Source organism: Brassica napus, chromosome A2, assembly GCF_020379485.1.
Source record: "Brassica napus cultivar Da-Ae chromosome A2, Da-Ae, whole genome shotgun sequence".
NCBI classification, from domain to species: domain Eukaryota; kingdom Viridiplantae; phylum Streptophyta; class Magnoliopsida; order Brassicales; family Brassicaceae; genus Brassica; species Brassica napus.
Genome location: NC_063435.1, coordinates 27,528,116 through 27,550,210, shown reverse-complemented (window position 1 = coordinate 27,550,210; position 22,095 = coordinate 27,528,116). Strand labels below are relative to the sequence as shown.

Genomic DNA, 22,095 nt, shown 5'->3' with positions numbered 1-22,095 from the left:
AATCTGTTTATTTAGAAATATATATAACAAATAAAATTCACATTCAATTTTTTAAAACAAAATACATATTATATCTTGTCAAACATAACAAATATTATATATTGAACTTAAAAACTATTTATACTCGCAAATTCGCGGACAACCACCTAGTAGTTATGAAAATGATTATCCTTTAAGGATAAATTTAAAAGGGGGTATCCAACTTATAGTAAAATTGAAAATCTCCCATAGAATATACATATTATCTTCCAAAGTGTTTATTTTTCAATTTATTTACACATATTTTTTTAACTTAGAATATTTAATTCCAGCTACTTTTTACAAAATATAAATTTCACTAATTTTGTTCCTCTAAATATATACATACAAGTATACAACCATAACATTTTTCCAAACAAAACACTTGTTAACCAAATAAGCTATCAAAAATGAGATACAAGAAAGTAAAAAGAAAACACTATATTCATTTATACATCTAGATACAAAACGAATCTTAGACGTTTACCTATAAACAATTAAAAAAGAGCAAGTGACTTGAAACATCACAGACTGACCTCACCAAATCACACCATTCACAATGTTATAAGACCTCAGCTTCTTCGAACTTGCGTTCCCATTTAGCAGTCAGCATTGGTTCCCCGAAACTTCCCGGAAAAAAAAAACCTTAACAATCAAATCAAAATGACCATTTTACCCTTACTCCTCTTCTTCCTAACCTCCACCCCCTTAACCGTAATATCTCAGCTCGACGAACGGTCAACGCTTCTTAACCTGAAACGCCTCCTCGGCCACCCACCGTCTCTCCGCCTATGGAACGCCACGTCATCTCCGTGCCATTGGCCAAAAATCACCTGCGCCGCCGGAAAAGTCACCGGAATAAACTTCAAGAACCAGAACTTCACCGTCGCCGTTCCGACGAGCATATGCGACTTCCCAAACCTCGATTTTCTCGATCTATCGTATAACTACTTCCCCGGCGAGTTTCCGACGGCTCTCTACAACTGCACGAAGCTCCGGCACCTCGATCTCTCCCAGAACAACTTCAACGGCACACTCCCCGCCGACATCCACCGCCTCTCGCGCCGCCTCGAGTATCTCGACCTCGGCGCCACCGGCTTCTCCGGCGACATCCCGAAGACGATCGGACTCCTCTCGAATCTCAAGGTGCTGAATCTCTACCAGAGCGAGTACGACGGCACGTTTCCGCCGGAGATCGGGGACTTATCCGACCTCGAGGAGCTTCGAATGTCGTACAACGATAAGCTTCTGCCGGCGAAGATCCCGGCGGAGTTTGGGAAGTTGAAGAAGCTGAGGTACTTGTGGCTAACGGAGATGAATCTCATCGGGGAAATCTCGGCCGTTGATTTTGGGAGCTTGACGGATCTCGAACACGTGGACTTATCTGTTAACAAACTAACGGGTCGGATCCCGGGCGGGTTACTCGGGTTGAAGAATCTAACCGATCTCCTTCTCTACGCTAATGACTTTATCGGAGAGATCCCGAAATCAATTAACGCGACGAGCTTGGTAGCGCTTGATCTCTCCGCCAACGACTTAACCGGTTCGATTCCGGAATCAATCGGTAATCTGACGAAATTAGAGTATCTAAACCTGTTCAATAACCAGTTAACCGGAGTAATCCCGTCGGTTATCGCGAAATTACCGAGATTAATTGATTTGAAACTCTTCACCAACAAGTTAACCGGAGAAATACCGGTTGAAACCGGGTTTAATTCAAATTTAGAGAGCTTCGAAGTATCGGAGAATCAGTTAACCGGGAAATTACCGGAGAATCTCTGCAACGGAGGTCGTCTTCTCGGCGTAGTTGTATACTCTAACAAACTCACCGGCCTAATTCCAGATTCTCTCGGGGACTGTAAGTCTCTCCTCACGGTTCAGCTACAGAACAATAACTTCTCCGGCGAGTTTCCTTCCCGGATCTGGACTGCTCCCCATATGTACAGCTTACAGGTGAGCAACAACTCCTTCACCGGAAACTTACCGGAGAGAGTCGCGTGGAACCTCTCGAGGATTGAGATAGATAACAATAACTTCTCCGGCGAGATTCCGAGTACAATCGGTTCTTGGTCTTCTCTAGCGGAGTTCAAAGCCGGGAACAACGGTTTCTCCGGCGAGATACCGAAGGAGTTAACATCTCTTTCGAATCTCATATCAATCTTCCTCGATGACAACAACCTCTCCGGTGAGTTGCCTGACGAGATCGTCTCGTGGAAGTCGTTGACGACGATAAACTTAGCAAAGAACAAGCTCTCCGGGAAGATTCCGAGAGGTTTAGGATCGTTGCCGCATTTGCTGAATCTTGATCTCTCGGAGAATGGATTCTCCGGCGTGATCCCGCCGGAGATCGGGAACTTGAAGCTCACTACGCTTAACTTGTCTTCAAACAGGCTCACCGGGGAAGTCCCCGACCAGCTTGATAATCTTGCTTACGAGAGAAGTTTCTTTAACAACACCAATCTCTGTGCGGACAAACCGGTTCTTAACTTACCGGATTGTCGGAAAGTGATGCGGAGAGCAAAAGGGTTGCCGGGGAACATCTTCGCGATGATTCTAGTCATCGCAATTCTCCTCCTTGCCATCACCTTGCTTGGGACGTTCTTTGTGGTTAGGGACTACACAAGGAAACGAAGAAGGAGGAAAGGGTTAGAGACGTGGAAGCTAACTTCATTTCACAGAGTAGATTTTGTAGATTCCGACATCGTGTCGAACCTGATGGAACACAATGTAATAGGAAGCGGCGGGTCGGGGAAAATCTACAAGATCTTCATCGAAGGCTCGGGACAGTACGTAGCCGTGAAGAAGATATGGAACAAGAAGAAACTCGACAAGAACCTAGAGAAGGAGTTTCTCGCTGAAGTCGAGATTCTCGGAACGATCAGGCACGCGAACATAGTGAAACTACTGTGTTGTATATCTCGAGAGGATTCAAAGCTTCTGGTGTATGAGTATCTGGAGAAACGGAGCTTGGATCAGTGGCTACACGGTAAGAAGAAGAGAGGCACTGTAGAGGATAATAGCTTGAACTGGGCACAGAGGTTGAATATCGCGGTGGGAGCAGCTCAAGGGCTTTGCTATATGCATAATGATTGTAGTCCTGCGATCATACACCGAGATGTTAAGTCGAGCAACATCTTGCTTGATTATGTTTTTAACGCCAAAATTGCGGATTTTGGGTTGGCTAAATTGTTGGTTAAGCAAAACCAAGAACCTCATACCATGTCAGTTGTTGCTGGATCCTTCGGTTACATTGCTCCAGGTAATTACTTGTAAAAACATTCTTCAGACAGACCCATCAAATCTTATTCTATGTCGAAGATACATTTAGATTAAGGTCCTGTATACATATCATTATTGTAGGCTTGTGGAGCGTTTAGTTCGGGTTATTCGATTCGGGTTATTCGGTTTGGGTAGTTTGGTTTTTGGTTAGATCAGTTCAACATAAATTTTATTGAATTAACTCGAAATAAAATCCGGTTCGATATTCGGATTGTTCAGTTTTTGAAAATTTTACTGAAGTTTTTTAGTTCAGTTAGATTTTGGTTTGTTTTTGTTAAAATTTTGGATAAGTACAGTTAATTTTGGTTAGTTTGATTCGGATTTTTGTTATGGTTTGGTTATATATATATATATATATATATATTTTTTTTTTAAGAACCGATTGCGAATTGAACCGAAAACCGATTTTTTTTTTGGAATAACCTACCGAATCAAACCAAACTACAGAAAATTCCAGTTTTAGGACAAAAATCCTAGGCCTATATTATTATGTGATCTCTAACATATTTATGTTGCAGAATACGCATACACATCAAAGGTGGATGAAAAGATTGATGTGTACAGCTTCGGGGTAGTTTTGCTAGAGCTGGTGACTGGAAGAGAAGGAAACAAAGGAGACGAACATACAAACTTGGCAGATTGGTCATGGAGACATTACCAATCTGGCAAACCGATTGAAGAGGCTTTCGATGAGGACATCAAAGAACCTTCCAACACAGAGGAGATGACAACCGTGTTCCAGCTAGGTCTAATGTGTACTAACACACTGCCTGGTAACAGACCTACCATGAAGGAGGTCTTATATATGCTTCGCCAACAAGTACATGGGGAGACAAAAAAGATTGCAACAGAGGCACATGAGGCGCCTCTACTCGTTAGTTTATCTGGTAGGAGGACAAGTAAAAGGATAGAGGATGAAGAACTAGGTTTTGTATAAATCAATAATCACAGCTTGAAGGTTGCTACTGTTTGGAGCTAGAGAGTGTGTACAATAAAGCACCAGTACGGCACTACTACTTAGTTGATTAGGCGACATGACAAGTTAGAAGATGAAGAACTAGGTGTTGTGTAATCAATAACCACAGCTTTGAGGTTGCTACTTTTTTGATAGTGTGTGTACAAATGTATTTAGAAACCTTTTAGGTTTTTTTTGGTACTCATGTTTTGTATTATCCAAAGCAAAGGCTTCAAGCAGCTATTCTCTTGTTGTAAGTTGTAACATATATTAATAAAACACAATAACAAATATTATAAACATATTACTTTTTTGTAATTGTCAATTTCCAATAACTTATAGCCAATAGTAATTCAATAAACTCAACTATCTTTGTGAAATAAATTATTTTCTACGTCTGATCTATTTTTGTGGAAAGAAAGAGTATTAACTACTAACCAAACAAAGAGAGAATAAGTGCATGAAAATGGTCTTTTATAAACTCGTTATATCTCTTATTTAGAACCAAAGCAAAACGCATACAGAGAAGCATAAAGATGTGTCACTGATTTGAGTTACATGATGATAATAAAGAAGTTTACTTAGACTCTTGCTGAACTTTCTTCATTTGAGCCTCGGTGTTCCTCCTTGCACCTTGTAGAATAGTTTTATCCGCAGTTATGAAGAACGCAGCGATGGATGCTGTTTCCAATCATCACCCATTTCACAAAAGAAAACAATACAAGAACATTACATTCATGTTAAAGCTTGTATCTTTTTCTACTTGTAAGAGTTGATAGAGAACTAACCTGAAGATATAATGAGAGCCTGAGCAGTGTAGTTGAGGTTAGCCTTAGCCCATGGGAAGACACGAACCGCAGCCAACTGTTAAACAAAGGCGAAGCCTTTATGTTTCAATTTTTCATATTTTATTATAAAGAATGTAACTTTATGAATCTAAACCAATCTATAAACTAATTAGAATCAATTATAATCCTTTATGAAAAAAAAAAAGATTACCGTGGGAATCGCACTAGCCACGGCGGCAACGGCGGCTGCCTTAGCTCCGGCAATAGCTCCGGCTACATCACGATTGCAGAATAATCAAAATCATTTTTTTTTCACTGTGGCGAGATTGTAAAAGGAAAATTAATAAGACAAAAGGAGGAGAAGAAGAAGAAGACCTTGCTGGGAGGTTTCGGCTCGCTTGATCTTATCGGTCTCGTCGGGAGATCCGATGAGGAAGAGGCTCTGCTGACTCCGGTTAACCATTTCAGACCGGTTTTCGATTCGATTTTTGAGGTGAGAATGAGGGAGACGGGACACGATTTTGCTTTTTGATTTGTTTCCGTTCGCCAAAACAATGTAACGCACATAGTTTTATTTATTTATATATTATTTGTTATTTTGCAAAAAGCATCTAGCTTTCCTAATTAATCTTTATTTTAGGCAGAGACTTGTATCGCTATCGGAAAAGGACCTTTTCAAGTAAATACACACTTCCTATAAATTTTGATTTTATTTAACCAATTAGTTTAAATTTTTATTAGATCTGTGAATGGTTTTCAGCAATATTTTTTTTGTATTTATACGGCCATTAATTTTGCACATTTTCTCTCTATTTTTTTTTATTTTTAAAACAATATAATGGGTACAAAAATGTTTAAGAAAACTGTCAAATTCCAAAACGGATTTGATTTATTTATTTCATATTGTGTAGGAGTGTTCATTCCGGTAAAATCGAATCAATTAAAACCGAACCGAAATACAAAAAGTGGTTTTAATTTAAAACCGAACCTATTGTGTGTGATGTTTTATTTTCTACGAAATCCAACATTTAAATTCGCCATTTGACTTTCTACGTTAGTTCATCATCAACGATTAGTCCTTAGTGTTTGATCATTCTTATTATAATTTTCAGATTTCATAAGCTTATAATTTAACAATCTCTTTTATTCTTTCTAGATCAGACAAGTCATGAGCAAACTATGAAACTGAAGACTGAGGTCAACGACAGAGAGGACTCTGACCAGACCCTCCGAAGTATAAATACGGCTCCGACACGTTTGTTTCCTTGTGGAGAATCGTAGTGTAACACTGGTTCTCATCCGAGAACTCGGCAAGGGGCATAGGATACTTGGGCTGCATGGAAGCGTCTTTAATCCTTATGAAAGTGTGGTAACAAGCCTTGCCAAAGAGTTGAATTGGCGACTCTCCACTTCCCATTGGAGTTTTGGTGTGTGGCTTTTTCCTCACGTTACGACTATAGACTTCTCCACCCCACTGCACGGCGGTGGCACCCTGTGGTAGGTGTTTAAAGATTGCACTTGGCCAGTATCCATACACGTTGTCGTGGCTCGCCAGCCACCAATTCTTGCTCTGCAAATCCTGGAAACACGGTCCAAGATAGAGCATCAGGGTTAGAATAATGCTCACCAGATACTAAATACTATAAAAGAGTACATAGAATTGGAAGGATGAATATATTAGTAAAAAAAAATTACCTGGTATATTTTAACGGTTATGTAATATTGCTCATGCCCGCTACTTGAAACAGGTTCTATCGCTGCTCCTAAGGCTAAATGTTTACTTGTTTGCACAAAGCCCGAGCATAAGAGGTTGATGCAACCTGTTTTACGGTAGGCATCTTTCTGCAAACTCAATTCCAAAGACTAATTGTAAATTCATAAAAGTGAATTTGATGTCTACAGTCATGTCATAGTGTTACTTACGGTCCAGTAGGCAAAGAACCGTGTGCGGTTGTCTCCAAAAACACGTGGATTCACCTAAAATGTTATATGGGAACAGTTTATGGTGACTGGTTAACGGTTTAACATTTAAAGCAAGCTATAATATATCTAGGCCTAATCTTTTTTTGTTACCATCCAACCAGCTTCTATGACCAGCAAGCAACCACATTTGGGCGGAGCTGTAGTCGCTCTTTTGAACTCCTGATGGATTCCAAACATTTATATTGGTTTGAGCGCCTAGATAGTTGGACCCTACTGCGAAAAACATTGCTTCCTATATCACATCAACAAAGAAGAAGTTTGTTTAGCTAAACATAGGAAGATCTTAGTTAATTTACTGGCTGGGAAGTATAATATTTTGGTCAAGAATGGAAATGATATTTGTTGTAGTAAATGTAAGTTAAAAGCTAATCGTGTCATCTATACAAATTAATAACTAATGTAAATCAAATAAGCTAAACGCTAAGAAATTTTATTGTTTCTATGCGTAGCTATTGATCACCAAGCTACAAAATATTGGTTATAGGTACAATAAATTTTGTGCCCATAATCATTCTTTTTTGTAGTGTATACCAAGACCGCAAGCTATATATTAAAGGAAACAACCGCATATAATTTACATACCGAACGGTTTTTCGGACGAGGGTTGTGTTTTTTTCCAGCAGTTGAATTGGTATTAGCCTTGTGTTGGTGTGCTTTTTCTAGAGTATTGTATATGTGAGGAGGTTTTCTTCCAAAGCTAGATGGTGAGGAGGTCCTGCTTATGTCTTCCCTACTGACTCTACGAATTGGTATTGTTCCTACCGGACATTGACCAGATTGGGTCCAAATCTGGGATGTAACCAGTTTTGAAGACCCATCATTTGGACTATTTGTCTCCCTTGAACCAAGTTCCATACTCGGTTTCATCTGCATGCATAAATGTAGACCGCGTAAAGAAACAACTTGTAGAGTTCTTTTGTTGTATTTGATTCGTGCATGCGTGTGCATGAACAAAATGGCGCACGTGAGTAGAGTTGTTTACCTGAAGCTTGTGATTTCTTAAAGCGGGATGATCAAAAGCAGGTTGTTTATAGATATCCACACAATATATTATATCTCCATCTTCGCTCTATGAATAAATAATCGATCTGAGATATCAAAGACAAGAAGATACACGCTATAATACAATTGGTAATATATTTGAATTCATAACCAATTCATACTTTGATCGTCTTCATTGCAGGCTTGTTAAGAGCCTTTAATTTCATATCAATCTCTAGAGAAGCTGTTCCATGGACTCCATTGTAGAAGAAACATAGAATCGTTAAGGTTAACAACATTCTCAATGCGGCTAGTTTTTCCATCTGTTTTTCTCGTTTTAGAAAAAGATTTAGATTATATGTTTGTCATTTCATATCTTTAAATATTTCCAGCTACATAACTTATAGAGATCTTACAAAGCTATTTTGATTAAACATTTTTACATTTTAATTAAACACAGAAGAAGCACAAAACACGTATCATTAAATGTTTCCTACAACTTCTAGTGATTACAAACCAAACATAAATCTTTATAACAATTAATAAAAATCTGCAGATTTGAGGTTAAATCCAGGTCAACTGACTAAAGATGGATTCTGCATTAACTACTAAAGAGGTTTAAGAAGTCATGATTCATTGGGTTTCCTTGATCGCTACCCAATTGTCACAAGTCGGACTAAATTCATAATTCGGTAATAATGTGTTTTTGCTATGAACTAAGGGCGTTCGGATACCCATTCGGGTATTTCAATATAGGGATAGAGAACCCGTTCAGGAATTTCTGTACTTCGGGTCGAGTTCATGTATTTTTAATTCGTATTCAGTTATTTTGAATCGGGTTCGGATATTTAAATTTTAAAAGAAAAAAAATTTCATTTTTTAAGTTTCTTGTATTTAAAAATATAGATTTCAGTTAATTGATTTTTTTTATATATTGAATGATTAATAGGTTTGGATATAATATTTCAAAAACAAATAGATATTAATTTGGGTATTGTTTTTAAACTTTGAATGTAACTTTTGTTAATACTTGAAACAAAAAGTTTGACATACATTTTAAATGATTATCAAATCATTTTCTCCATAATTATATATATTTATGATCTTAAAGTATGTGTAACATCAATATAAATATTGAAAAAATGAGAGATGTAAATTGGAAATATAAGGGTAAATATATATATATATATATATATATATATATATATATATATATATATATTCGGTTATCTTCGGATGTCCATTCGAGTTCGGATATTACCCGTTCGAGTTTGGATATCCAATTTCTCCTAATTTAATATCCATTCAGATATTTTGCTACTTCGGTTCGAATTTCGGTTCAGGTTTTTTTGGGTCGGGTTCGGGTGCGGCTTCGGATATCAGATAAAGTGTTCATCCCTAAAAAGAACAACGATAATGAAAAATAAAAGTATCTTTATTATAATTTGAAGGATGACATCTAAACGTCAGATTTTCTCCTAATTAACTTTTCATGAATCAAGTCTCTTAGGAAGTTGATCCAAAAAAAAAAACCTCTTAGGAAAACCAGTATTTTTAATTCCTCTCTAATTTCTTGTGCGTGTAATTTTTGATTTAAATTAGTTCTTCATCAACAAATGTTTTTTTTTGGACTACTTATATTAGTTAACCACTAACAATGAAAATACTTATTTGTTTTGATTTTTATTCAGTAAATTGAAGTCGTCCTTGCTGTTTGATCATTCTTATTAGAATATTTGGATTTCATAAGCTTATAATGTCCTTTTATTCTGGCTAGCTAGACCAGGCAAGTCATGATCAAACTATGATACATCAGCAGTGAAGCTCTATAAAACGATTGAGATCAAGGACAGAGAGGACCCTGACCAGGCCCTCCAAAGAATAAATACGGCTCCGACTTGTTTGTTTCCTGGTGGAACTTTGTAGTATAACAGTACCCCTCATCCGAGAACTCGACGAGGGGCGGGGGATCCTTGAGCTGCATGGAAGCGTCCTGAATCTTAATGTTGGTGTGGAAACAAGCCTTGCCCCAGAGCTGAGCTGGCCACTGTCCACTTCCCATCGGAGTTTTGGTGTGTGGCTTCTTCCTCACGTTAGAGCTATAGACTTCTCCTCCCCACTGCACTACGGTGGCACTCTGTTGTAGGTGCTTCAAGATTGCGCTAGGCCAGTATCCAAACACGATGTCGTGGGTTGACAGCCACCAATTCCCGCTTTGCGGATCCTGGAAACACGGGCCATGATAGAGCATTAGAGCTAAATAAAAATAAATAAATATAGTTGGAAGAATAATGATATTATTAGTGAAGCAGAAAATAGTACCCGATATATTTTAACGGTTATATGATATTGCTCATGCGAGGTACTCGAGATAGGTTTTATGGCTGCACCTAGGGCTAAATGCTTACTTGTTTGCACAAACCCTGAGCATAAGAGGTTGATGCAACCTGTTTTACGGTATGCATCGTTCTGCATACCCAATTCCACAGACTAGTTGTAAATTCATAATGTTTCTTTGATGTCTACAGTCATGTCATAGTGTTACTTACAGTCCAGTATGCAAAGAATCGTGTGAGGCTGTCACCGAAAACGCGTGGATTCACCTGAAATGATACATGGAAACAATTAATGGTTTACATTTGAAGCAAGCTTTTATATTTCTAGGTATAATTTTTTTTTACCATCCAACCAGCTTCTATGCTCTCAGTCATTTCCGAATCAAGCAGCCACATTTGCGCGGAGCTGTAGTCCCCCTTTTGAACTGGTGGATTCCAAATATTTATATCGGATTGAGCACCAAGATAATTGGACCCTACCGCGAAAAAGATGGCCTCCTATATCATCAACAAAGAAGAAGGGTCGGGTCATATGAAGATTTTAAGTAATTTCCTGGTTATTTTAAGTCTAAGCTTTAGGCCTTAGAATGGAAATAACTCTTTTTTTTTTTGCTATAGTATATGAATTTTTTTAATTGCTGTAGTATATGAGTTAAAAACTATTGTGTCATCTATTTAAGTTAAAAATTAATGGGAAGCAATCTATAGAAAGAGCACAAGGTATATTTTCAAAACAAATTATTTCTAATTTGAAACCTCCAAAACTAGAAAAGCATTCCATTCAACATCATATGATATGTACATACCGACCGGTTATCCCGACGGGGGCTATGTAAATTTTCAGCGATTAAACTGAAATTAGTCTTGTGTTGGTGTGCTTTTTCTAGAATGTTGTGTATGTGAGGAGTTTTTCTTCCAAAGCTAGATGGTGAGGAGGCCCTGCTTATGTCTTCTCTACTGACTCTACGAATCGGTATTGTCCCTACAGGACATCGACCAGATTTGGACCAAGTCTGGATTGTAACTGGTTTAGAAAAACCGTTGTTTGGACTACTAATTTTCTTTGAACCAAGTTCCACACTCGGTTTCATCTGCATGCATAAATGTAGAACAAGTAATTTTGTTATATTTGACTTGTGCACGAGTGCATGAAGCGTGCATAAGTAGAGTTTCTTTACCTGAATCTTGTGAAATCTTAAGGCGGGATGATCAAAAGCAGGTTGTTTATAGATATCCACACAATCTATTATATCTCCATCTTCGCTCTATAAATAAATAATCAATTTGAGATATCAAAAAACAAGTAAACTAATATACGTAATAAATCAGTTAATAATATAACCAAATGCGGATTCAGTCCATGCATACTTTGATCGTCTTCAATGCAGGCTTATTAAGAGCCCTTAATTTCATATCGATCTCCGTAGAAGCTGTCCCGTAGACTCCATAGTAGAAGAAACACAGAATCGTAAAGGTTAACAACATTCTCAATGCGGCTTGTTTTTCCATTTGTTTTTCTCAGTTTAGAGAAATATAATGTATGATTTGTTATTCAGATCTCTAAATACTTCCCACGACATAACTTAAGATTATAAAACTAATTTGACTTTACTTTTTGTTACTTTTAAAAGAAACTGACAACGACGAAAAAAAAAGAATCTGACAATGGAACATAAAACACGTATTATACACATAAATGTTTCCGACAACTCATACTGCTTACAAGCCAAACAGAAATCTTATAATTGTTTATATGCATGTATATTTAGTTAAATAAGAATCTGCAGCTGGTCAACTTACTAAAGATTACTTTTTCAGAAAAAAAAAAGACTTACTAAAGATGGATTCTGCGTTAACTACTAAAATCCTGGTCAACTTACTAAAAAGTGTTCAAAAAGGTCATGATTCATTGTGTTTCCTTGATTGCTAACCATTTGTCACAACTCGAAAAAAATCTAGTTTATCTTTATATTTTGAAAAAAATAATTTGTAGTTCATTTTTCCCAGTTCCTGATTCAAAACAAGATGGACTTATGGACAAGCACAAATTCAAATTGTATATCATCTAAAAGGCAGATTTACTACTAGTTTTTCATAATTTGTCTCTTAGGAAAACCAGTATTTTGAATCCCTCTCTAATCTTTTTTGTTGATAATGGAAATTCATTAGTTTTATTATTTATTTTGCACTATGTTGATTTATATGTCCTATATATAAGTTGGCATTTGCAATTCCAAGATGTAAATATGACGAACAAAAAAGAGAATGAACATTGAAAGCATCAAACATGAGATCAAGGACATAGAGGATTCTGGCCAGGTCCTCCGAAGTAAAAACGCGGCTCTGCCTTGTAGGTGTCCCGGTGAAGCTTTGTAGAATAACAGTTATGCTCATCCACGTACTCGCCTAGATACTGAGGATACTTGACCTGCAAGGAAAAGTCCTTGATCCTAAGGTTGGTGTGGAAACAAGCACGGCTCCAAAGGCTAGATGCCCAATTTCCACTCCCCATTGGAGTTCTTGTGTGTGGCTTCTTCATTATCCCATTAGGGCTATAGACTTCTCCACCCCACTGCACTGCCGTTGCGCTGTGTTTGAGACCGCTAAAGAGTGTCCCTGGCCAGTAACCCATCACGTTGTTTCCGCAAGTCAGCCACCAGTTCCCACTGTTTGGATCCTGCAAACATGGTCGAGATGAAATAAGTTAGATTAACAGAGAAGAAAAAAACGTAAAATACTTAAAACCGTATAATCTTTAGTATATATGGCGGACGTTACGAGACGATTTGGCAGAATATGAAAGATAATGATCATATAATATAAATTATAACATGTTACCAAATACATGCTAAAGGCCATGTAATATTGGTCACCCCTGGCACGCGAAACAGGTTCAATGGCTGCACCCAGGGCGAACTTAGTAGTTGTTTGCACAAATCCAGAGCATAAGAGGTTGATGCATCCTGTTTTAGTATATGCATCTTTCTGCATATCCAATATAAAGAAAGAGTAGTTATGAACTCGTTGAGGTGTTTGAGATGTTCCAAAATCAGTATTCATGTAATGAAGTTACTTACAGTCCAGTACGCGAAGAGACGAGTGCGAGAGTCTCCGAAAACGCTTGGATTCACCTGAAATGGTTCAATGACCATGCATGGGGTTTACGGTTTACTACTAACGAAAAGTGTAACACTTCTAGAAATGAAAGAACGTACGTACCATCCAACCAGCTTCTATGCTCTCAAAAATGAATTTGAAATGCCACCTATTAGCGAGATCTGAGCAGAACTGTAGTCCCCAGCCTGAACTCCCGGAGGGTTCCAGATGTTTATATCGGATTGAGCGCCAAGATAATTGAACCCTAGAGCCACAATCATCGCTTCCTAAATGATCAACAAACATGAAGTGTTTCTTATGGTAACCATATCCATATGAAGTTTTATATATATTTAACTAAATTATTTAGTTTTGACACGTTTCCTTTGGACTTTGGTGATTTTTTTTGCATTAATTATTCTTTCAAACCATAAACAAAAATAAATATCCTTTAATGAATAACATTCTTTTATTTTTCTTTTTTTGGTCAACACCGCCCTATGTTGATCCAGAAATACTTACGGCTCAGTTGAAGGACAAGGATGATCGCATATCTGTGTTGGAGACCCAGATGGCAGCTCAACAGGCGGGCTATGAGGCACATAAGAGGCTGAACGAGCAAATGATGGAGATGATGAAGAGGATGTACCCGAACGAGGTGTTCCCGAACGTTCAAGACCCGTAGTTTTTTTTTTTTTTCAAAAACTCGAAATGTTTTATTTTTATTTGTACAACTTTGAATATTATCTAATATGTTTTCAATTTTAATTTTAATTTTATATTTTCGAATTTAAATTTCAAAAATTTTAATTTAAAAAAAAAATTAATTTATTTTTAAATTCCGAGGAAACGAACCCTCGGAAATTTCCGACGAGCATTTCCTCGGAATAAGTCGTTGGAATATACCGAGGGACCCTTCCTCGGAATTTTCCGAGGACTCCGTTTCTCGGAAATTCCCGATGAAATTTCCGAAAAATATTTCGTCGGGACTTCCGAGGATTGGACCATCGGAAAGTCCATCGAAATATTCCGAAGAAGTCTTTACTCGGTATATTCCGACGAACTGGTGGTCCTCGGAGTTTCCTCGGAATTCCGTCGGAAATTTCCGAGAGATTTCCGAAGAAAAATGAATTTCCGAGGAGTTATTTCCGAAGACTTGTTTCGTCGGTATGTCGTCGGAATAGTGTTATTCCGACGACATACCGACGATTTTTTCCCTCGGTATGTCGCTGTTTTTTTGTAGTGTGGTAAAGAGATAAAAGTGACACTAATCTTTAGTCAAAAAAAGCAAAAGTGTACGTACCGATCGGTTGTTTGAGCGGGGTTCGCGTAATCTTTTAGCAGTTAAATTGAAATTGGCCTTGTGTTGAAGTGCATTGTCGAGAAAACTGTATCTGTGATGAGTTTTTCTTCCAAAATGAGACGGTGAAGAGGCTCTCATTATGTCTTCTCTTCTGACTCTGCGAACTGGTATTGTCCCAACGGGACAGTTTCCAGATTTGGACCAAATCTGGGACGTGATTGGTTTAGAAGAACCGTTGTTTGGAATAGTGGTCGTCTTTGCATCAAATTCTGCACTAGGTTTCATCTGCATGGCATCAGTGTATAGAATTTATAAGTATTTAGGACTGAAAATTCATGAATAAATCTTTTATAAATAATTTAAATATAATATGAGTACGAAAACAAAATGTCATTAATATGTAGAATATGTTTACCTGAATCTTATGGTTTCTTAAGGCAGGATGATCAAAAGCATGTTGTTTGTAGATATCTATGCAGTCTATTACATCTCCATCTTCACTCTACAAATATATTACAATCAATTTTCGGAACTCAGAAACCGAAACAAATTCTACACATGAAATATTATATTGCGCCTTCAGATCCCATACATACCTTGATCGTCTCTAAGGCTGGCTTATTAAGAGTCCTCAATTTCTTGTCGATATCTAATGAAACTTCCCCATATGTTTCGTTGTAAAAGCCACACATAATCACAAAGATTAGGATCAATCTCATTGCGGCTTTATCTATAGTTTTTCCTACGATGCAAAGAATAGTTATAGATATAGGCTTTGAATCTTGAGCCTTCATACTTATAAAGCTTATGAGACCAAATGCATTTGTTCTGTTGTTAATTAATGTGATTCACCACGCAACAATTGAAAACAGGTCCATAAACAATTGAAAACAAATTAAAAGATAAGCTTCTGGATCCTTCTTTATGGACGAAAATTAGAATAGAGATTGGTCTGATTTCATCAAGAGGCTCATGTGTAGTGTTGTGTCTAAGCCTCATTAAAAACTTTGTTTGGAAAACCTAGTGGAACAAAACCAAACCAAGGAAAAGAGTGCAAGTCACAACACCTCTCTTGATGAATGAGCTAGGCGGCTTGAATCACAACCAGTGTGGTTGAATCGTCACACTCTAGACTACCCTGGATAGTGTGTAGGAGTTGGTGAAGAGCTTGCTGGAACCTTGCTTGCTTAGACCTAGTCATCGGACCAAGTGGTATGTTTAAATCGTCAGAATAATATCCACGGGGTTGCATCCACAGAGTTGTATTCACGGGATTGCATCCACCGAGTCACATTCTTTGACTTCCTTAAGTTCTGGTACAAGCTGTTATGTCTCCTTAGTTGCATCAATTCCTTTGCTTGCCAAAATCACATCAATAGGGCTGGAATTATTATCCGAGATCCGGATTTGAATTTGGATTTGATATGAGATCCGATTTGGATCTACTCCAAAAATCCGGATATCCGAAGAGACTGAATCCAGATCAGAATAGTAAAATGTTGAATCCATCAAAACCGAATCTAGACTTGATATCTTTCTTTTTAATCCGGATATCCAGATCCTTAATTTATTGATAATTATTTCAAAATAGTAATATCGATAAATAAAAATGAAAATTTTATTGTATTTTAATTTTTATTAGTATATATATATATTTTATATATAAATTTCGTAATAGTACATGTAGAAATAATTAAAAATGTTATGTACATTTTTCTTTTTAAATTATTGTTAATATTTTAATATTATTTTTTATTATTTTAAGGATCCAAATTTGGATCCGCATATTCACCGGATATTATAATTTTTATTAGGATATACGACACCCAAATATCCGTGAATCCCGAATCTGGATAAAAATAATAAAACATAGATCCCTCGGATAAGGATTGGATTCAGATCCGGGTACCTTAAAATTTCAATATCCGATCCGTCTCACCCTATTATTTTATCATGTTGTTTAACTAATTTCCCTTCTCATAAATAAAATGTAATTATTAAACCAAAAAGTTAAACATAATTTATATTTATATAGTATAATAATATTGTGAAATAACATTTATGTATCTTAATATAATTATTTAACTTATTCATAAATAAAATATAATAATATGAAACTATTTATTTTTTTACTAATTATTCTATAAACATTCTTTTTTGTTTCTTCCTCTTATTATTCCATATTTAGTACTCTCTCTGTTCCTAAAAGAAGAATTTTCTAGAGTATTCACGCATGTTAAGAATATAATAAATTTTTAATAAATGTTTACAATTAAATTTATTATGTATTTTATATATATTTTACTACACATTTTTCAATAAATATCAACCAATAGTATTTAAGCAAATCAAATATTTTCAATTTATGTTTCTTAAAAGTATACAACTTTTCAACATTAACTACAAAAAGTACCTTAAATTTTTAGAAAATTTATCATTTCGAACAAAAAATAAATCTAGAAAATCTTACTTTCAAGAACAGAGAGAATATTATATATGAATACATCAAGTATATATATATAACTGATTATGTGAGTTTAAAATATATACAAATGATGAATTACAGGCATGTTAGGGGCAAGGAATGTACGGGCATGTCTCTCCCCTCTTCATTCGGAGATGGAGACATTAATATGGGCAATAAAATGTATGAAGAATTTAAAACAGTTTTGCAACAGATTGTTTTCAATTGATGAAGATGGTTTCAAAACCAGAAGAATGATCAGCATTTTAAAGCTACCTGGAAGACATTAAACTTTTAAGAAAAAATGTCCTCAACTCAGAAATGATCCATGTTCCTAGGACGGCGAACCTAAAGGTGGATAGTTTAGCACACAATGCTCGGAAACAACCGTCTTTCGTCGTAAATATGAATAGAGAGTTAACATTTTGGTTTACAGAGTCAACATGAATCTGTGAATGTTTGCTGTAAAAAAATAAATAAATAAAAATGATTTTTTAAATGTAGGGGTCCCACAAATTGGAAAAAAAAATAATGTTATTGTAGTGAAAAGTAGTGACAAAATAAAGTTTTAATAGGAAAAAAAATTGAACTAATCTACGAAAACATGTGTTTTATGGAGTCCTTATATGTATCTCAAAAGTTCTAGTTTGAGAACTTATCTCATTCTCTCTCTTTTTTTCTTATTTTTTTTAGTGAGACATTTAATGGAAAATGTCCTATTGGAGGTGCTCTTAAACCTGATTTCGAAAATCAACTAATATTAAATCAGATGGTTTTCCAATTAAAACTAATTGACGATATTTATATGATTTTAAAGATTGTTCAAAAATTGTTATTTAGCTTCTTTTGGTTTTATTGATTCTGTAAAAACCAAAAATATGTAAAAACTGAGTTTGATTTTGGTTTATTCTGTTAAAGATACATCTTACTATATAAAGTTAAACTTATTAAACTATAATTAATGAAGTTTAAGATAATCGGTCGTTAATATTTTTGTTACACTAAATTAGTTAGGGTTTTTATTTTGTTTGTGTGTCTGACTGTTTTTCCGTTTAAATTGTGTTATGTTTCTCTCATCCCCTTAACTTGGCATAATGTAGTTGTAAGTAAATTATTTTATTCTTCAAGAGTTGATGATCATCCTTTTATTGAGAGTTTTTATTTAGTACATTATAGATGGAAAAAGCTCCTTATCTATGGAGCACGTAGAAAGAGTGAGAGACATAGATATGATCTTGAGGGGGAAAAGTGTTTCATGCATCAGAAAGCCTCTTCTTCTGACTCTGGGAAGAGAGGCTTGAGCGGAGGAAATCTTGTTTCGCAGAATTCTTGACAGTCCCGTTAATGAATCTCTGGTACCATTTGCCAGATTCTTTGAGGTTTCTGTCGTCGAGATCTTAATATGAGAATGGGGAAGCATTCATAGAACATAAAGTACTGAGGTTTAGCTTCTTTTGGTTTTCTTGATTATATAAGAACCAAAATAAAATAAAATCATTTGAATGATAGGAAAATCATATGTAAAATACTATTAAGTTTCAGTTGAGGATGATAGAACTTTGGTGTAGCTAGATTTGAGTTTGTATAAGGTTTGGTCATTGTTTATTATGTTGAAAATCTATTCTAGTATATAAAGTTGAACTTATTAAGTTAATTAGTGAATTTAAGCTGATCGGTTTGATGTTTATATATTTATTACACAAAACTAGTTTGCGGTTTGGGGTAATTATTTATTTATTTTCTATGTGTGTCTAAGTGACGTTTTTGGTTTAAATTGTGTTATTTCACTCTCTCTCTCTCACGATCATCTTGACAAAATGTAGCTGTAGACAATTTTTTTATTCATTAGTAACTGATCATCTTTTTATTGAGAATATTTATTTAGTACATTATTATAGGTAGAAGAAGCTCCTTATCTTTGGAGCAACTAGAAAGAGTGAGAGACATGGAGATGATCTTGACCGGGGGAAAAAGTGTTTCATGCATCAGCGAACCTCTTCTTCTGACTCTGGGAAGAGAGGCTTGAGCGGAGGAAATCTTGTTTCACAGCGTTCTTGACGGTCCCGTTGATGAATCTCTGGTACCATTTGCCAGATTCTTTGAGGTTTCTATCGTCAAGATCTTCCCAATTAACGTAACTAAGTCCAAATCTGACGGTGAAACCTTTACAGAATTCATAATTATCTCCAAGAGCCCATGCAAAGTATCCTCTCACGTTGACACCCTTCTCCCTGAAAACAAGAACAATCATATATAAAAATGTTACAAAGAAAGAAGAAGAATATAACAGATGTAGAAAATCATTTATAGTAGCATCCACTCACTTGATGACCTTGCGGAGAAAACATAAATGACTGCAGAGATAATCAATTCGCTTGTAATCGGCAATAGCCTGCTCACGGTTTTCTTCACTGGGGGTACTAAATCCTAAATAAACCGCCACATTAAAAATATTCCACAATAAAGTCAGTTTCTTCGACTAATATCAAAATACAATAATTATTATGTGGTATAGATGAAAAGAGTTCGTAAAACTCACCGTTCTCGGTGACATAGATTAAAGGGTCTCCGTATTTGGTTTTGAAGTAGTCCATTACGTAGTAAATGCCTTTTGGGTAGTAATAGCTGTTGCCGTTTACCTTGTCTTCAACGAACTGTGAAAATGGAAGTAAATAAATATACACATCAATTAAAAAACATAATTAGGGTTGTTATACTGAAAACTGAAAAAAATGAAAGAAAAACAAATCTTAGGGGGTGGATCATTGATATATACCAGTGGACCAAGAAATTCACCACGTGAGTTATCATCTGTAAACACAAGGATGAAATAACAGATGGTCACTCACAAAGTATGTTGCAACAAAAAGGAGATAAAAGAATATTTATATGTATAGAAAGGCTGTATCTAATTAGTGGTAATAGACTAGTACATGTGAGCTTTACGCCAGCGTCCATCATGGCAGTGTGTGTCTCTGAAGGATATGGGTTAGGTTTTGGCTGGGCGTACTGAGTGACGTAATAGTTGAGACCAAGAAAATCATATGAACCGGCAACGAGTGCGGCTTCTTCCTCGGTAAAGTTGGGAAGCCTACTACCCACAATCTGCCTCATGATGTCTGGGTATCTACCCTTTGTTAGCGGCTCCATGTACCTGATCCATGTATATCTTTTAATTATACATACATACACTATATACTGTTACATTGTTCTGTAATATATATATATACCATCCATGAAAGAATTGGTTCATCCTCTCAGCTGCTTCTATGGAGGCAGGATCAGACTCATCAAATGGAAGAAACCATCTTGTTATCATCACAGGTCCAATCTTCCCTTTTTGAAACTGTTGGTCACGTGATATATATATATATATATGACTATACATTAGAATCAGATATGTTAGATTTGCACCACCTTAATATGGAGAGACCACTCACCTTATATTTGGTCCTGTAAAGATCGACGACCGTGGCATGAGCAAGAAGCTGGTTATGTGCAACGATGTAGGGTTCTGTTGAAGAATTTCCACCGTAACACCTGTGCTTGGTATCAACCATAGGAGAACATCGACCGGGTGCATCTGTTCCGACCGCATAGCCTCTCGTAGGGACTGTGTATAGCTGGTTGATCGTGATCCAGTGCTTTACCTTTCCACCAAATTCTTTGAAACATAGATCCGCGTAGTCTTTGAAATCTTGTCTGTGCATATTATATAGAATCATTTCATTAATGCATGTAACTAAAACCAAAACGTTTTCTTCTCTTATTTATAATATAAGAAGCATGGAACAAATATAAACATACATGATCTGGCGGTCTAAGAAACCTTCATACTCATCTTGGAGTGTTTGAGGAAGGTCCCAGTGAAAGAGGGTAACGAAAGGCGTTATATTCTTTTCGAGTAGTGCATCTATGAGTTTGTGGTAGTAATCAAGACCTCCTTGGTTCACTCCCCTACTCACCTTTCCTTCTGCTCATGTATATATATGTCGTACATTAATTAGTACTTTTCTCAACTAAATGATCCCAATTAAAATACAAACGAATCGATAACATGTACATACTTGGAATGATTCTTGACCACGCAAAGGAGAACCTGTAGCCAGTAGCATTGAGTTCGCCCATCACGTCTACATCTTTCTGCGGTTTACATATTTTAATCACATGTCAATCCACACGTATAGTTTTTATACATATATAGTTCAGTCATATGAGTATCAATGTATTAACCTGCCATCTCGTATATGACTCACAAGTAGTGTCTCCATTCTTCAAATCTGACCCTGATTTCTCTGATAGTAGTTACAAATACATTAATATGTGTACATATAAACCGACGTTCATCTCATGTGTGTATATACGCTGTGACATACCTGGATATCGGTGACTGAAGCCATCCCAAATGTTAACACCACGACCTCTTCCTCCTTCGATCTGAAATGAAAAGAAACAACCATGCGAAGTTGCATTTTAGTATTTTTGAATTGTATTTATTTATACGTCAAAAAAATTTGTTACATGCCTGGTAAGCAGAAGATGCAACACCGAAGATGAAGTCTTTTCCGAAGTTTTTACTGCTTAAAATATCAGTGTTACTACATGTGAATGGATTGTTCTCTTCGCAAGTAATTTCTTCATCAGCTTTGCAACTCGCAGCAGCTAATAGAAAAACTAAAGCGAGTCCATGAAGAAGCTTCATGGCTAATATGTTGATGTATGTGTTGTGTTGTATGAAACCTTGTGCCAATCTAGGGTTTATATAGCCATTCCTAAAGAAGAGTGACGTTTGTATTTTCTTGTCTTAGTATCTTGATATTTTGGGAGAGGTTTAGGTGGGATCATGAATCCCGTGGGTTCACTTACTTTAACCTCAGTGTTCACCCATTGTT

At 36.3% G+C, this 22,095-nt stretch overlaps 4 protein-coding genes and 2 pseudogenes across 4 annotated transcripts; 1 reads left to right on the top strand and 5 right to left on the bottom strand.

The window, feature by feature from the left end:
* The first annotated feature begins 380 nt into the window (after positions 1-380).
* LOC106382658 (receptor-like protein 52) lies at positions 381-4,570 on the top strand. The gene is made up of 2 exons (XM_013822697.3): positions 381-3,277; positions 3,816-4,570. Exons 1-2 carry the CDS (start codon positions 682-684, stop codon positions 4,232-4,234), a joined length of 3,015 nt encoding a protein of 1,004 aa, XP_013678151.1. The 5' UTR covers positions 381-681; the 3' UTR covers positions 4,235-4,570.
* A 139-nt stretch (positions 4,571-4,709) lies between these two features.
* Positions 4,710-5,653, bottom strand: LOC106380080 (early nodulin-93). The gene is made up of 4 exons (XM_013819901.3): positions 5,416-5,653; positions 5,252-5,313; positions 5,041-5,116; positions 4,710-4,933 (listed from the first exon to the last, which is right to left on the bottom strand). The coding sequence occupies exons 1-4, from the start codon at positions 5,501-5,503 to the stop codon at positions 4,830-4,832; spliced, it is 330 nt and encodes a 109-aa protein (XP_013675355.3). The 5' UTR covers positions 5,504-5,653; the 3' UTR covers positions 4,710-4,829.
* A 459-nt stretch (positions 5,654-6,112) lies between these two features.
* Positions 6,113-8,868, bottom strand: LOC106380221 (annotated as a pseudogene).
* Positions 8,869-9,750: 882 nt separating this feature from the next.
* LOC106380081 lies at positions 9,751-11,913 on the bottom strand. The gene is made up of 7 exons (XM_013819902.3): positions 11,709-11,913; positions 11,519-11,605; positions 11,147-11,431; positions 10,686-10,838; positions 10,554-10,607; positions 10,327-10,473; positions 9,751-10,228 (listed from the first exon to the last, which is right to left on the bottom strand). Exons 1-7 carry the CDS (start codon positions 11,847-11,849, stop codon positions 9,848-9,850), a joined length of 1,248 nt encoding a protein of 415 aa, XP_013675356.1. The 5' UTR covers positions 11,850-11,913; the 3' UTR covers positions 9,751-9,847.
* Positions 11,914-12,027: 114 nt separating this feature from the next.
* Positions 12,028-16,329, bottom strand: LOC106378965 (annotated as a pseudogene).
* Positions 16,330-19,044: 2,715 nt separating this feature from the next.
* LOC125574779 (myrosinase-like) lies at positions 19,045-21,949 on the bottom strand. The gene is made up of 12 exons (XM_048746232.1): positions 21,729-21,949; positions 21,580-21,640; positions 21,437-21,498; positions 21,271-21,346; positions 21,011-21,176; positions 20,644-20,905; positions 20,434-20,549; positions 20,137-20,357; positions 19,980-20,014; positions 19,743-19,857; positions 19,528-19,630; positions 19,045-19,434 (listed from the first exon to the last, which is right to left on the bottom strand). Exons 1-12 carry the CDS (start codon positions 21,903-21,905, stop codon positions 19,182-19,184), a joined length of 1,647 nt encoding a protein of 548 aa, XP_048602189.1. The 5' UTR covers positions 21,906-21,949; the 3' UTR covers positions 19,045-19,181.
* Between the last annotated feature and the right edge of the window lie 146 nt (positions 21,950-22,095).

Bases quoted from the DNA above. Each gene is read 5' to 3' on its own strand.
- LOC106382658 (XM_013822697.3), top strand. From the start codon at position 682: ATGACCATTTTACCCTTACTCCTCTTCTTCCTAACCTCCACCCCCTTA. The intron at 3,278-3,815 runs GTAATTACTTGT...TTTATGTTGCAG, and splicing joins CTTCGGTTACATTGCTCCAG to AATACGCATACACATCAAAG.
- LOC106380080 (XM_013819901.3), bottom strand. From the start codon at position 5,503: ATGGTTAACCGGAGTCAGCAGAGCCTCTTCCTCATCGGATCTCCCGAC. The intron at 5,314-5,415 runs GTCTTCTTCTTC...ATCGTGATGTAG, and splicing joins AGCCGAAACCTCCCAGCAAG to CCGGAGCTATTGCCGGAGCT. The intron at 4,934-5,040 runs GTTAGTTCTCTA...GATTGGAAACAG, and splicing joins GGCTCTCATTATATCTTCAG to CATCCATCGCTGCGTTCTTC.
- LOC106380081 (XM_013819902.3), bottom strand. From the start codon at position 11,849: ATGGAAAAACAAGCCGCATTGAGAATGTTGTTAACCTTTACGATTCTG. The intron at 11,606-11,708 runs GTATGCATGGAC...ATTTATTTATAG, and splicing joins CTGCATTGAAGACGATCAAA to AGCGAAGATGGAGATATAAT. The intron at 10,474-10,553 runs GTAAGTAACACT...TTGGGTATGCAG, and splicing joins GATTCTTTGCATACTGGACT to AACGATGCATACCGTAAAAC.
- LOC125574779 (XM_048746232.1), bottom strand. From the start codon at position 21,905: ATGAAGCTTCTTCATGGACTCGCTTTAGTTTTTCTATTAGCTGCTGCG. The intron at 20,358-20,433 runs GTATATATATAT...TACATGGATCAG, and splicing joins AACCAATTCTTTCATGGATG to GTACATGGAGCCGCTAACAA. The intron at 20,015-20,136 runs GTACTAGTCTAT...TTGTGTTTACAG, and splicing joins CGCTGGCGTAAAGCTCACAT to ATGATAACTCACGTGGTGAA.